General features: G+C 35.9%; 1 protein-coding gene across 1 annotated transcript; it reads right to left on the bottom strand.

Annotated features, from left to right (window-relative positions):
• Window positions 1-14,133: 14,133 nt before the first annotated feature.
• Window positions 14,134-14,774, bottom strand: LOC127093322 (RING-H2 finger protein ATL70). Its single transcript, XM_051032233.1, has one exon. It carries the CDS (start codon window positions 14,729-14,731, stop codon window positions 14,270-14,272), a length of 462 nt encoding a protein of 153 aa, XP_050888190.1. The 5' UTR covers window positions 14,732-14,774; the 3' UTR covers window positions 14,134-14,269.
• Window positions 14,775-16,270: the final 1,496 nt, after the last annotated feature.

Here is a 16,270-nt window from a genome sequence, read left to right on the forward strand (position 1 = left end):
CCTTCTCTTTCGTATTAAGGGAATGCTCAATTGCGTCGACTGTTTCTTCATTGTTGTCTGAAGAAGCATCTCCCCAACCGCTTGGTTGGATTGTGTTGATGTCGATCTGAGAGCTTACCGGCGCATTGTACTTCACAAGATAGTCATACTTCCCACTTGGCTGTCCCAAGCGGTCCCAATTCTCCTCTTGTCGAAACTCCACATTCTCGACAACATTGTCACCGTCCTTCTTGTCGAAACCTTCAGTAGTTTCCATTATTTTCTGGCTTGCAAGATCCTCAGCAATCTCGACCATGTTGACATTTGCGTCGAAACTTCCAGGGGCCTCCACCATTTCCAAATTGCCATCAGGAGCAACTTCGGCCTCCACCATGTTCACGATGGATGGTTCAGCGTAGTGGGCTTCGACTGCCTGCATAGGATTCGAATCGATCTTCATCTGTTGTTTTGGTTTGTCACCAAACTTCAGCCTTCCGTCACGGATAGCATTTTGAATGAGATCCCTGAAAAGGAAACAACGAGACGTCTTATGGCCCAAAAAATTATGGTATTTACAAAAACCTCTCTTTTTCTGTTGTTCCATAGGCGGTTCTTTAGCGCCTGGAGGTTTTATTAATTGACCATCTTTAACCAACAGATCGAAGATTTCGTCACATTTGGTGATGTCGAACGTATAAGTCCTTTTGGGGAACTTATCGTTAGTTTCGACTGGGTTTCCGTTCGACGGAGTTAGTACTTTGCACGAATAAGGTGGGCCTTGCTTTAGTTCTGCTAGGTCAATCTCTTGTTCGTCGAAGTTACTTGGTTCGTTTTCGTCGTACTCATCATCTTGGCGAACCCCTACGTAGGTTACCCTCTCTTTTTTATTCTTATTTGCCCTGAATTTTTCGTCCCTTAACCTTTCGACCTGTCTCACTCTATCTGCTAATTGTGCCATATCCCTCAGATACTGGGTATCTAGTTTCTTCCTTATAGAATAATCTAGTCCCCCTGCGGCCATTTCGACCAACTCATGTTCTGGCACCGGGGTGAAACATCTAGCCTTTAGCAATCTGAACCTATTTAAATAATCATCTATTGGTTCGGAGTGTTTTCTCTTAACACTGGCTAATTCTTCCAGACTTATTTTTGTTTGTCCCATGTAGAATTGTTCATGGAACAGCCTTTCTAATTGGGTCCACGTGTATACTGAGTTTGCAGGCAAAGATGTAAACCAAGTAAACGCGTTTTTTGTTAAGGAACTAGGGAAATATTTTATTTTCAAATTTTCATTACGGGCTATTTCCCCTGCCTCGATCAGATAACGTGCCACATGTTCTATAGTGGACTCACTAGTGTCCCCTGAGAACTTTGTGAACTTAGGGACTTTCCACCTTGGTGGAAGTTCTTCTTGCAGAATATATTCCGATAGTGGGGATGCGTAACTAGGCCTTTGTAAACCCATGTTTATCCCATTTTGTGCCATTATCGTTTCGACCATGGCTGCCAAATTGTTTTCGACAGGCGGATTATTATACCGTATCCGTTGTTGCAATACAGCATCCGCGTCTTGGCCTCTCTGGATTACTATCCTTCTAGGCTCTTGTGGAATAGGGACTTCGACACGAGGCTGTTCGACTACATCCTCTTGGTTTCTGACGTTTGTTTGAGGATTATCCAACGGTATCTGGTTTATCGTAGGCTCTTCCTGGACCGCTACCACTGGGTTATGAATCACTTGTTCTCTGTGTCGAGTTTGAGGGACTCCAAAGAAATCAGCAATGCGCGTCATCTGCGCTGCCAATAATTGGTTTGTTTGGGTGGTGTTTTGTATTAGAGGGTTAAACACCGCTCCCATTTGTTGTGTCAACATTTGGACCATATCATGATTACTCTCGTCCATTTGTTGTCTAATTACCTGCGCAGAATTATTTGTTATCGGCGGCATATAAAGTGGTTGTTGATTCAGTCTACTCATGTTTCCACCATATCCTGACCCTTGTAAGGGTGAAGACACGTTGGCCATCGAATCCGAATATATTAACGGGGAATTGTGTAAATTTTCCATTACCGAAGTTGGCATTCCAAAGGGTTGTTCCCTACCAGGCAGAGGCATGGTGAAATTTGTTACAAAAGGCCTAGAAGTGTTTCCCACAGGAGGGGGTGTCCCAACGGGCATCTGTTGTGCCCTGAAGGACGAACTAGGCGCGTTTTGCGATATCGAAACCACTGGCATTGACCCTGTTGACGAAGGTACAACCTCTGACACATGGACCGATCCTATATTGCCTTCTGTCGAAGGGGCAGAGTTGGATACTGGGATGGATTCGTTTGGATTATTTGGCTGGTTCACCATTTTCCTTACTCTTGTTCTTTTAGGTATTTCTACGTCGGATACGGCTAATTTACCGCTTCTCAGTCTCATACAACGAAGAACAAACTTTGACTAGTGATTATCTAAATTTCTAGATTTCTGCACTGTCCCACTGGACGTGCCAATTTGTTCGCTGTGAATTTTGGCGAACAACCTCTGGTTTACCAAAACTTGTAGAATTGGGTTACTTGCAGGATCAACCACACAAATCCTAGGACATGTGCAGATCTAGATGGTCTTTGAAGATGTTTAGAACGACTTTTGTATCTTTCATTTTGGTTCTCTAAATGTTTTATGTCGAAGAAATGTTGATTAAAGAGTTTAAAGAGATGTAAATTTGACGAAATAGGTAAAATGGCAGAAAATAAACTGACGAAATGTAAAGTGTCGAAAATAAAGCGTAGAAAGGTAACAAAATGGAAAGCGTAAAGGGAAAATATAAAGAACTTTGTTTTCTATGAAATATAACTTTGAAAGAAATTGGTGTTCGTTACACATACATGTTCCAAATATGACTATTTTCTCTCACACGGGTACTTTGAGTGTTTTCAGGAATTCTGTACAAGTAATTTTTCACACACTTTTTCCGATAACAACTATCCTATTTATATACAAATAACATAACTGTTACTAACGACCAAATCCTAAAACTGTGACACATGGCTTTCTTCCTTTCGCCAGATGCTTCCACGCGTCTTCTGCCAAACGTCACAACTCTTTTGAATTTGAATTTGTACTTTAAGTCGAAATGACGTCTTCCTTCAGGCTTTTTGTCGAATTGTCGATATACTACAATGTTCTCCATGTATGTCAAAGGTGTCTAACTGCAGATATTTTGTCGAAATGTCGAAACCTCCATTTTGTCGAAGTGTCGAACCATACTTATTAGCCAAACGTTTATCCCATGTCGTTATTTGTCGGAAGAAACATTTTGTACACCAAATCCCATGGCGTCGAAAACGCATGTATACACCATGGCACACCATACTCGTACACTTGAAGGACAATAAGCAGTGGTTACACCACTCGGTTAAATTTCCCTTTTATTCCATGTGTAAAGCACACATTTCCTTACAATGTAATACCTTTTATTCATCATCAATGAATAAAATTTCACTAAATTATCTTCCTTGTGATCATAACGGATAGTCACCAAATAGAGATGATGTTGCAAACACCACAATCGTACGACTAAAGCAATCAAAATCCCACGACGAACGAAATACAGGGGTTCTCGCAAACGCTGCAGGATAACGACTAAAGCAATCAAAATCCCACAACAAAAATAACATGGATAAAGATAACTGACCACAAAGTGGTGATTAAGGGGTCACCATCTCTTGGTACCTAACCACTCAATATTACAAGTGATGATTCCATACTATGCTATCCTCAAACCAAGTATTAACTTGGGGTAAAGGTAAGAGAAACACACCCTTCGTCTAGCATGTTCCTCAAAGAAGTCCAATAAAAAATCGATGAAAACCTCAGAAAACGAGTTATTTCTATAGAAACACACTAAAGGCTCAAAACAACGTTGTAACGAGTAAAAACAACAATAAGTAAACAAAGTAAGATATATACTCCAAGCGGGGACCATGCAAATAATTTATTCAAAAAAGTTACACCCGATAAGAACATCTCAAATTTTAAAAAAGAGATAGGAGGTTATAAACTTGTCTCATATTCGACAAAGACTGGATTCCCATTCACCATTTCTTAATCAAGAAATATATGTTCTCAAGAAATATGCACCATGGGGTGAAAGTATTCCACATGCTACAATGAATTTTCAAAAGATATTTGTAGGATGGAAAAACAATCTTTCAACATTTTTGCATACTCTCTAGATAAGGCATGGTTTTCATGTCGCATCTCCTAAAGGTCGTCTTTAGCCTTTTCCAACTTTCTCGAGCCTCGCTTAGAGAAAACTCCAACTTCTTCACCGTCTTATAGGGATGAATCCAACGCCTGGTTCACTACAACAAGAGAAACCTTGGTCTTGAATAGGTTCGTCCGAGTAACGGTTGGAGCTTCATCCTTCATTTTCATCGCTTGCACAACTGAATGCTCCTTCTCATCCAACAAGCCAGAATACCCAAAATTCTTTACATCATTCCATATTTCTGACAACAAGAAGACGACCTTTTGAGCTCCTCCAGGTATTGTCCCCGTTCAATGGTAAAAGCACCGACACGTTTCTGAAGCGCTTCTTTTTCTTTCTAGAGATGGTCAGGCAAGAAAACATTCCCCCTTCCGGTGAAACCAAAGGACAAAATGGTTGACGGCCGACGAGTTTAGTACGCCAGTTCAAAAAACTACTCTTGATGAATAACCTCAAACTTTCCTAAAAAATATGTGTATTCCTTCTCATAAATAGAAGTTCGAAACGCCATAGCCATCTGTGGACCAAGACGTGCTAGAAGTGAATGTGGTAATAGATTCGTGGTCGACAGTGAACATACACCAAAAGTAGGCCTTCCCAAGTCTTACTCGATCATCTGAAGTAGGACATATAACCCTTCCCCATGATTCACCTCAACAAAAAATCGTCTAATTTATAAACATAAGACTCGAGATCCGCCAAGAAATGACTCTGGGGCCAGAACTTAGGGAATTTATATGAACATCGATAAAAACGGTTCGAATGTATGTTGCATATGTTAGCATAAGCCACCTCGATAAGGGGCACTACTATAAATAATATATTTCATGACAAAATTTTCACCTCATCCTACCAAAAACCGAGGTAAAAGGTCAAGGCGCGCCATGTTTAATATTATTTTTTATTAAATATAAGATATTCCCTCGATTTCTAAATAAAACCGAGGGAAAAATATTTCAGGACATGCTTCGAATCCCAACATCAACAATTTATATTTTTATTTCTTTAAAATTGGTGTTTTTCTTTTTATTTTATTTTTAATTTATAAATTAATAAAATATTATTTCGGTTTTATTTAATAACCGAGAGATTAGATTATCATATTTTACTATAAAAACACTTGTTAATCAAATTTTACCATAAACCTAACTTATATGTAACCGCTCCAAAGTCTTGCGCATCATTCTCTCGGATGGATTGCAAGACATAAAAAATGTTCGATGTTCTTCAATATTGAACAAAACATTTTTTCTGCCCTTGCAATCTATCTCACATAATGATGTTGATGTTGATGTTGTTGTTTTATTTTTGTAATAAACTTCATATGTTGTCAATCAAAGAAAACATTGAAAATTTTATCGCTTTCCTCGGTTGATAACACTGAGAAATTTATTCGTAAAAATAATCATTCATTTCTCTTTCTTGTTCTCTGTCATGTGAAAGCACTTTCCATGAAAAACATTTGTTCAAAATAATGAAATCTCTATGGGCACTACGCCAAATAAGGGAAAAGAGGGCACTTTTTTTGGCCTATAACAGCGCTTTAAAGCGCCCTCTAATCTGGCGCTGGCATAGGTAAAGACAGTGCTTTTTTCCTGGTGAAAGCGCTCTCTAAAGTGGCTCTTTAAGTCCTTTAAGGGCCACTTTAGAGGGCGCTTTTTAAAGAAAGCGCCCTCTAAAGTGGAAACTTTTAAGGGTTTAGAGGGCGCTTTTACTAGAAAGCGCCCTCTAAAGTGGAAATTTAAAGGGTTTAGAGGGCGCTTATTTTGGAAAGCGCCCTCTAAAGTGGGTGGTTATTTTTTTTTATTTTTAAAAACGCTATATTTATTTATTTATTTTAGACAACCTGTATATTGAAGCAGTACACCTAAAACTGTATAATTTGAAGCCCTTTTTCACACATTGCATTCAACAAGCCTTATATACAACAATCCATACATATACAACAATCCACTGATATATAATCGTTTAACTTCTAAAGATTCTAAATATACAACCAATTCATAACTTAAAAAGAAATAAAACTAAGTAGCAAAAGCATCTCTGAGATGTATGTTTTTTTTGCTAGCCGCAGTCTTCTTAGCAACAACCTCTTTTTGTTCAATATCCATAGCATGAACCTAAAATATCATAAAATTAGTTAGGTGAAGTATAATATCAAGAATTAATATTTTCTATGCATAAATATCATATAATTGTGTTTATACCTTTTTTTTTATGCAACTGACTCGATTTGCTGTAATAAAAGCCATTTTACCTGTAATAAAGAAAACAATTAAAATCATTTGACCTGTACCTTTTTCACTAAGTTCTCTTTCTTTTCTTGGTTGGAATATGTTCTACATATCTCTTAATAACACGGACGGTTGGATTGATCCAAATACCCTCATTATGATCATTTCTAATATATGAATCATTTGATATAATATTCTCATCTTGATCATTTCTGGTAAACGATTCAATCTCAACATCAATATCACCTTGATCTCCAGTGTTTTCATCAATTACTTTGTTGGAAAAAAGAACTATAGACCATTTCGTACTTTTCGGATCATTGACATAGAACACTTGTCTAGCTTGAGAGGCTAGAATAAAAGACTCATCTTTGTATCCCACCCTATTAAGATCCACTTGCAAAAATCCTGACTTATCCATTCGAATGCCGTTATTATTTTCAACCCACTTGCAACCAAATATAGGAATCTGAAACTTCTCATAATCAAACACCCAAATGCGCTCGATAACACCAAAATACGACAGATTTGCAAATTTGGGGTTTAAGTCCTTCACACTTGATATGTGCATTGCTTCAGCTACCACGGTGACACCACTATTCTGCATAGTACTTTTATCATCTTGTTCTTTGGTATAAAATGTGTATCCATTAATCGCGTATGCACTATAAGAAAAAACATGGAAACTTGGACCATATGCTAAGCATCTCAACCTTTCTGTTATTGAAGCGGGATCTGAATAATACTTTGAATAAATATGATCCTTAAACCAAGGTATAAAACATCGATTGTGCTCTCGTACTATCCAATTTTCATTTCTATTGGGATTTAAACCTCGGAGAACATCCTTGTGAATTTCAACATACGGCTCAACCTCATTCTCATTGTGCAGAACATACAAATGCACTTGATCCCGTTCGACCCTTGATACTGCCACGATTTTATTTCCAATTAGATTTTTTCCTTCTTTCTTTTCGACAAGCTGAGACTTGGGGAGTCTGATTGACTGAACATTAGATAAATATTCAGTACAAAACTCAGTCGCTTCTTCAACAACGTATCTTTCAACCATACAACCTTCTGGTCGACTTCGGTTCTTCACGTACCCTTTTAATATTTTCATATAACGTTCAACAGGGTACATCCATCTCATATAAGCTGGTCCACACAATTGTGTCTCTTTCATAAGATGAACAACTAGATGTACCATTATGTCAAAAAATGATGGAGGAAAAAACATTTCAAGCTCACACAAAGTAATAACGATTTCTTTTTGCAACATTGGTAAGATCGCAGGATCGATCACCTTACTGCAAATTGACTTGAAGAAAGAACACAACTTAGTTATAGAGCTTCTTACTTTTTCTGGAAGAATAGAACGTATACCTATTGGGAGAAAATGTTCCATTATAACATGGCAATCATGGGTCTTTAAACTCTTTAACTTGAGGTCTTTCATAGACACAAGTCTTCTAATATCTGAAGAGTACCCTTCTGGAACTTTAACTTCACTTAGAAACTTACACAATGTTTTTTTCTCCTTTCTAGATAGAGTATAAGCAACAGGCGGTAGATATGTTCGTTTTCCTTTCTTCAAGGGTCCTAATTCAGTTCTTATTCCCATCGCTATCAAGTCCTTTCTTGCCTTAAGGCCATCCTTAGACTTTCCTTGTATATTGAGTAACGTGGCAATAACACTTTCAAATACATTTTTTTCAATATGCATAACATCAAGAAAATGTCTCACATACAAGGACTTCCAATACGGCAATTAAAAAAAAACTGACCTCTTCTTCCACCCACTTTTGACAAGTGTGTGGGCAAAAGGCTTGCCAAACTGAGTATCCAAATCTTTCACCTTTTCAAAAATTTGATCACCCGTCAATATAGGTGGAGCTCTGCCTTGTTCTTTCTCTCCATTGAACGCCTTTCTCCATCCACGGTAGTGATGATTTGAATTTAAGAATCTCCGATGACCGAGAAAGACATTCTTCTGACCAAACTCCAAGCGCTTCCAATCTGTTTTATCTTCACAAATAGGACACGCACATTGACCTTTTATGCTATACCCTGATAGATTTCCGTATGCTGGAAAATCATTAATTGTGCCAAACAACATCGCCCTCAAGTTGAAACTTTCTTTCCTATATCCATCATAAACCTCCACACCGGTCTCCCACAAAATCTTTAAATCTTCGATTAAGGGCTTCAAGTACACGTCTATGTCATTCCCTGGTTGTTTAGGTCCAGAAATCAACATAGACAACATCATGTACTTACGCTTCATACATAGCCATGGAGGTAGGTTATAAATCATAATAATCACAGGCCATGTACTGTGTGAGATACTCTGGATACCGTGTGGGTTCATTCCATCAGTAGATAATGCCAAGCGAAGGTTTCTTGATTCTTCTCCAAATTCAGGATAATCATTATCAATTTTCAACCACTGTGGTGAATCTGCCGGATGTCGATACTTTCCATCTATAATTCTTTCATCTGCATGCCAGGTCAAGTGTCTTGAATCGGTTTCACTACGAAACATGCGTCTAAATCTCGGAATAACAGGAAAATACCACAAGACTTTTGTTGGAGACAACTTGTTCTTATATCGCGAGACACCGCATTTAGGACACTCATTTAACGATGCATACTCATTTCGAAACAAAACGCAATCGTTTGGACATGCAATAATCTTATCATAGCTCATGCCAATAGAGCACAACATCTTTTTGGTCTCATATGTTCGATTGGAAAGAACATTATCCTCAGGAAGCATATTTTTCAAAAGGGCTAATAACTCTGTGAAACTTTTATCCGACCATCCATTGCCCGCCTTTAAGTTGTACAACTTTAATACCACAGACAATCTTGTGAATTTAGTGCAACCATCATACAAAGGTTTCTTTGCATCACTTACCAACCTCTCAAACATTTCGGGACAATCCTTAAGATCTCCTTCAAGTGCTTCTGCAATCTCCTCAACTTGATCACAATCGTATGTATCTGCGCCACTATAGTTTGAGGCATAGGTCGTACTATCCCCCGGTTCAACATTCTCGTTACTTTTCTCACCATGCAAATTCCAACATGTATAACTTCGATCAATTCCATGCCTCATTAGATGCGATGTCAACTGAACTGCGTCAACCCGTTTCCCATAACAACAACCCAAGCAAGGACATATCATTCTACCGGGGTCTTCGGCGTGCGCAACGGCAAACTTAACGAATTCTGATACCCCATTCTCATACTCTCTCGACAATCGATTGGAAGACATCCATGTATTATCCATTACTAATTAGAATAAACAAAAAACAATTTCAGAAGAGAAACAAAAAATGGGACGAGACAAAACAATTTCGCTTTATTGAGTTAGTCTCTGTGCAGGGCATTCATGTCTCCAACAACAACCCAAAACCAAAACAATTTTGGTTTATTGAGTTAGTTTCTCAACATTTTCAGATATCTCTGACTTCAATAGCATGAGAATGTATGAACCATGCATTAAGCATTAGTGGTATGCACTAATTTGTAGCATAGTTATATATCATCATATAGTTTTTACAAAAGATAAACATTGACTAGAAAATATATATGTAGAATTGTATAATGGTCTAACTGAAAGCTAACAGAAGAATAGTCGACTCTAATTTACTCTATCAAATAACATCCATACCTAAACTTCTTAAGTTACTAGCTACGCTATGTATGCTAGAATAAATACACTCATAAGCTGCATAGTGTACCTTTGATTGGTAGAAGGTGTTTTAGATATTGCTGCCTCCTTTTTCTACATCGAGAAACAAATGGAACAGTTGGTGAAATTTAACCCATAATGCCTAGTCTCCATTGCTAGCATTGCAACACAATAATTATTGTTGAGAATACTCAATAAATGTATGAACCAAGAAAAATGAAACCAAAAATGAACAATAGCGAACGTCAGAAGAGAAACTAAGTAATATGAAGATTAGAAAAGTACCTATGGTGTCAAAATCGAACAGCTAACAACGAATTAATAGAAGGAGGAAACGTCGTAGATCTAACAGAGGTGAAGGAGAACGCCTTAGAAGTAGCGAAAATCGTAGCAGTGAGAACCCTAACGTGAAAAAGAACGAAAATAACAGAGAGTGAAATAACAAAACGCGCAGTATGTTATAATTTTAATGTTTACTAAAGGGGACCTTAGAGGGCGCTTGTGGAAAAAAAGCGCCCTCTAAAGGGGGCCTAAGAGGGCGCTTATGAAAGCGCTCTCTAAGACTTTCCAAAAGCGCTTTATAAACTGGAAATGCACATGGACTTATAGAGCGCTTTTTTAAAAGCGCCCTCTAAGGGTAACCTTAGAGGGCGCTTTCTAAAAAGCGTCATGTATTGTTGTCCCTCTATCTCCTCCTTATTTTTTCGCTTCACCTTAGAGGGCGCTTTATTACAAAAGCGTCCTCTAAAGTGCGCTGTCTATTCCAGTTGTTCGCTCCTTATTTTTTCGCTTCACTTTAGAGTGCGCTTTTGTAATAAAGCGCCCTCTAAGGTGCGCTGTCTATTCCAGTTTTTGGCGTAGTGGGGATGGATTGCAAGTACAATTTTTTTTCCTCTTAGTTGGAACATATAACTTATTAGAAATTTGGAAAGATATGTTATTCTCTAAGAATCCATTGTCAAACTATTGATTTGTTTGAATAATTTATTTTATTATTCTGTGTAAACAATGTAAATATATATATAATATATATATATATATATTATATATATATATATATATATATAATATATATATATTATATATTATATATATATATATTAATATATATATATATATATATATATATAATATATATATATATATATATATATATATATATATATATATATATATATATATATATATATAAGTTTTTCACCTCGGTTTTTAACAGAAATCAAGAGTTATGTGGTGTTTGGGTTGTAACATATTTTATTGTTTTTTATCTAAAAAGAAATAGATTTTAACTCGGTTTTTAGTAATAACCGAGGTTAAATAATTTATTGGAACATATTTTATTGAGGTAAAATGTAAATGTATTTCTTCACCGTCCTTAAACAAATATTTGTCGTCCATTTAATGAGTATCAACACTCAAGATATTGTCATTAGTGATCCTCGGGAAACCTAAAAGTCTCATTATAAAAACATTTTGAATATTAGTGATTCCACAAGAAATTCAAACGTTGTAAAATTCTCTATGTTTAATCAGAGCGTTGTATCAATGTGATAGATTGAAAGAGAAAAAATTTAGATTTTTAATATGTGGTTGGTGAGAGTAATATATTTACTTTGCAAAGGATGGATTGTATGTGTAGAAAATTATTTGGGGTCAAGGTTTGTGTTCTTATATAATCATATAACTGAATATTTATTTTATTTATCTAACATTTTTTTTGTTTTATATCAGAAACAAATGAATGCAAAACCCATATAGAATATATTGAATTCAACATTTGATCTTCCTCAAGATCAATAAAAGGAGGATCCCCAATATTTGCTCTTCTCCAAGAGATCCAACATTTGTTCTTCACCGACAACGATGACAATGAAGAAGAATATTTTTACTTTAATATTATGTGTAAACAATGTAGTTCGTAAACAAATTAATTTAGTAATATTTTGTGTAAACAATGTAATATATATATATATATTATATATATATATATATATTATATATTATATATATATATATATATATATATATATATATATATGATCGAGAGGAATATGATGCTAGTTTGGAAAATATAAAAATCTATTGTTGTTGTTCAAACCCATGACCATTTAAACTAACCCCTTGGTTATTTTTAAATCGAGGGGTAAAGGTCCCACTTTTCATATCACTCTTTGTTACCTCGGTATTGTAACCGATGTGAAATTCATTTCGCGTATGACATGACATGTGTCATTTGTAATAGTGGGGATAACTAGATAGTACCAGTTCTTAAAGTTATCAACACTCTCCGAATAAAACTCAAACATAGTAGTATTCTACTTAAGATATAACAAACCTTGAGATCTAGATGAATCAACATAACTCCATTGGGCTTTAAAGAGGTGGAAGAAGAGTATCAAAGATAACACCTTTTTCTCGTATTCACATAAGTACTAAAAGACTTTGATATAATCCACACTCCCTAGGTGCAATTTTGAAGGAGCACTTTAAGGGGGACTTATCAAAGAAAACAAGAATTTGTGGAGAGGTATGACACATTCATTGTACTTGCTAAAGATCCTCTTCTCAGTCTAAGGAGGGATCCACTTCAACAAAAAAGTTATCCATTCTTTCTTGATCAACTCACATGACAATCACCTGTCACCTTCTGGACTATGAGTTGAGAGTTGCGCACGTCAAAAAAGACTGTCATCACATGAAATAAATAACCATAAGTAGAAACATATGGCCGATATAAGACAAACTTTGCACCCCAACCAAAGCTCATCTATGTCGAGAAAAATTTCCAAATTACAAAATATAAAATATTAAAAATCCACAACCCTCCTCATAAACCCTAATAAAGCAATCAAGTATGAAAATGAAAAAGAGAGTATGATTCAAGTGTTACCCTGGAAAACATGAATTTTGTTACCAACACATTGTATGCTCTATCTATTTGAAGAGGTGGCACAAGTACGTCAAAAATAGTGGTTTATGGGAGGAGGTTGGCGAAGACAGTGAAGGTTGCAGACATGAGAGAAAAGCTCTTAAAGATTGACAAATGGCGAAAAAAGGGAACATGGTCACACCAAAGCTCCTTATGTATCTTCCTAAGAAGATAAACCATGCAATCCAAAACGTTAGGAAGTGTGAACTACACCACTAACGATCAAGATCTCAGTTCAAGAGCACTCAAATGTCATATTATTAGAAATAATCATTCCCGTCAGATGTAGGATATAATGCACATCTTCCCATTGACATCAATGTCTCATCAAGGCTATTTTATTTCCTTCTATTAGAAGCCAGACCAGAGAGGAACCCGAATTACACAATGTAGGAACAAGCACTGAAGGGGGGATGCTCTAGGCTGCTCGCAAAACCCACCGAGAAGGCTCGGTAACGAATATTAAAGATGTACGCACATATAACAGGTGGATCCTTGCCCCTTCCGAGGCACACGATCACACCCTCGTCACATCTCTCACCTTTTGATCTAATTGAACAATAACTCGCACAAGACGCCAAATCACATACAAATAATTTTAACAATCCATACCATATGAAGATCAGTTTGTGCCATTTCAAGTATTATCTATTCCAACTTTAAAATTACTCTTCACTCATTCAATGATTTGAGCGTTGAAATGTTAACTTTGCATGTTCAGTCCTCCTACCGTATCAAAAGTGAGTCCCGCTGCACCGAAAGACGTAAACCTTATTCCATCACTTCATCACCCATCTTTAATTTCTGAACGGAACAAGGGCTATGCTAGCTTGTCCACCCTGTTTAATCCACTGAGCATAAACTTGCATATTAAACGATGGAGGAAAAAATGTGATGATTCAAATTCAAAATTTGATATTTTACCTAAAATGTTTTTACAACCAAACCAACGACTCCAGATAATACACCGTATAAAATTTGATTTAAGTAATCTTAAGATATACAGAGTGTCATATCCCTTACAAAAGCATTGCACATTTTATACTTAATTGATATTTAAAATGGAAAAAGAACACATTAAATCTATCAATTAAAACATGAATATACACACAGAAAATTAAAGAGTGATTTGATTGACTGTACGACCTCTTAAAATTGAAGAGAGACACTAGGTTGAAGGTAGCAAAGATTTTCTACAAATGGGACAATTGGAGTGTAGCCTAAGCCATGGATCAATACAAGCAGCATGATAAAGATGACCACAATTTGGAAGCAACCTCAACATGTCACTTTCTTTGTAATCCCCTAAACATATAGAGCAACATGAAGAAGTTGAAGAGCCACCTATATTCTTCTGAATTTGAGAGTATAATAGCTTGGTATGTCCTTCAATATTTTTGTCCCTACGACGACCTAGTCCTTGTTCCGTGGTTGATTCTTCCTGACGATGTAGTGGAAAACCAGACAAAATATTGAGCATGCTTCGATTTTGTGACATACGATGTCGAACACAAGCAACAACTATTGCAAGAATCAAGAATACAAGACTAAATACAAATGTTAGAATATATGTGAATCTATTTGCGTCAAAACTGTTGTGTAGGGGTTGTGAGGTGCTGTTATTGTTCATCGTCTCGATGAAAATTTGGAAATGGATTTGGTTTGGAAAGTTGTTAATTATATTGGTCCTCTATTATTGTTAATTTTCTGAGCAATTGTAGTACATAGTTTAATTCCGTAGTCAACGTTCATAATGTCATTTTCATAATTTATTTCCATGTACTATCCATTACTTAACAATAATATTAGTTTACTCTATTTGCCTATTGGCTTATCTTTCTGTGTTGCGTATGGTCGACCAAATTGACTTTAAATTAATATTTGTTTATTTTCTGAAGATATATTTATAAATTGAACTATTGTGATGGAAAGAAGGTAAAGTATTCTTGAAGGAGAAATCTTTGACAAATTTAACTTGTGGAAGATAAAGGAAGAGAGTTTAACAGATAGAAAAATTAAATATTTGCAATTAGATGATGGGAGAGAGTACACTAGTTTGATTTTCAAGAAGTTCTATGAAGATCACGTCATTTTTCATTTTGAAAGACACCAATTTTTCATTTTGAAAGACACCATAGTAAAATGATGTATCAGATAGAATGAATAGATCTTTAATTGAAAGAGCAAGAGGTATGTTGTTAAATGCTAGACTGTCAAATGGTTTTTGGATAGAGGCAATTATCATGGTGTGTTATCTTATCAGCATGGTGTGTTATCTTATTAACATGTTGTTTACCGTGAAATTTAGTAAATAAAAATAAATTTGATTTGACTTTAAACTCGAAAAGATCTCATGACAAATTGTGTGAAAATCATAAATTTAAAATGAATTTAACATCAAAGTCGAAATTGACAAGAAATGTAAAAACAACTTTGGAAAGTAATAAATGACTTGAAAAGAAAGACTTTTTAATTCATAAAATGAAATGCAGATACATACATTCTCACAACTCTTTTCTCACCAAACACAGATACCGAGTTTATAAAATTTGTGTACAATCGCGGACCTTTAAAACTATAAGTGATCGCTACTTATATACTAGTCATAACTTAATCGTCTGCAACGATCGACGAAGCAAATTATGCCACGTCTTCGTCTCCATGTAACCTTCATCTTCGACAGGCTTCTATGTATTCTCAAATAAGTATATGGTCTTATCCATTTGCACCTCATTCGACTGCGTGGAGAATAAACATTTTTAGAACTTTAAAATTTACTAAGTCCAAAAACTAACAATCTTTGATCTTTAACTAAATGGTTGGAATCTCGACCAAGGTCATTAATATCATTCGATGGAGATGTCTCGTCGAAGAACCACAAATTTTAAACTGCATGGTCGAATAACCATTTTGACCTAAGTTGAAGACTTAAATTATTAAACAATCTTCAAAATTATTAAATCTTGATAAAGGCTTGTATCGAAAATTCGAGGTAACAAATTGCCCTCCAAAATGCCATATTTCGACATTCCTTTTAATCAAAAGGAGAAAAGTGGCATTTTTTATTTTATTTTCGACACTACTCAAATCATCTTGCTGACGCTAGTGTCATCATTACATCTTTAATGAAAATTGTCATTTTCCAAAATTTTCCTCATAATTCCATCAT

Source organism: Lathyrus oleraceus, chromosome 6, assembly GCF_024323335.1.
Source record: "Lathyrus oleraceus cultivar Zhongwan6 chromosome 6, CAAS_Psat_ZW6_1.0, whole genome shotgun sequence".
NCBI lineage: Eukaryota > Viridiplantae > Streptophyta > Magnoliopsida > Fabales > Fabaceae > Lathyrus > Lathyrus oleraceus.

What these genes read in the sequence shown, in the direction of transcription:
- LOC127093322 (XM_051032233.1), bottom strand. Translation starts at nt 14,731, where the DNA reads ATGAACAATAACAGCACCTCACAACCCCTACACAACAGTTTTGACGCA.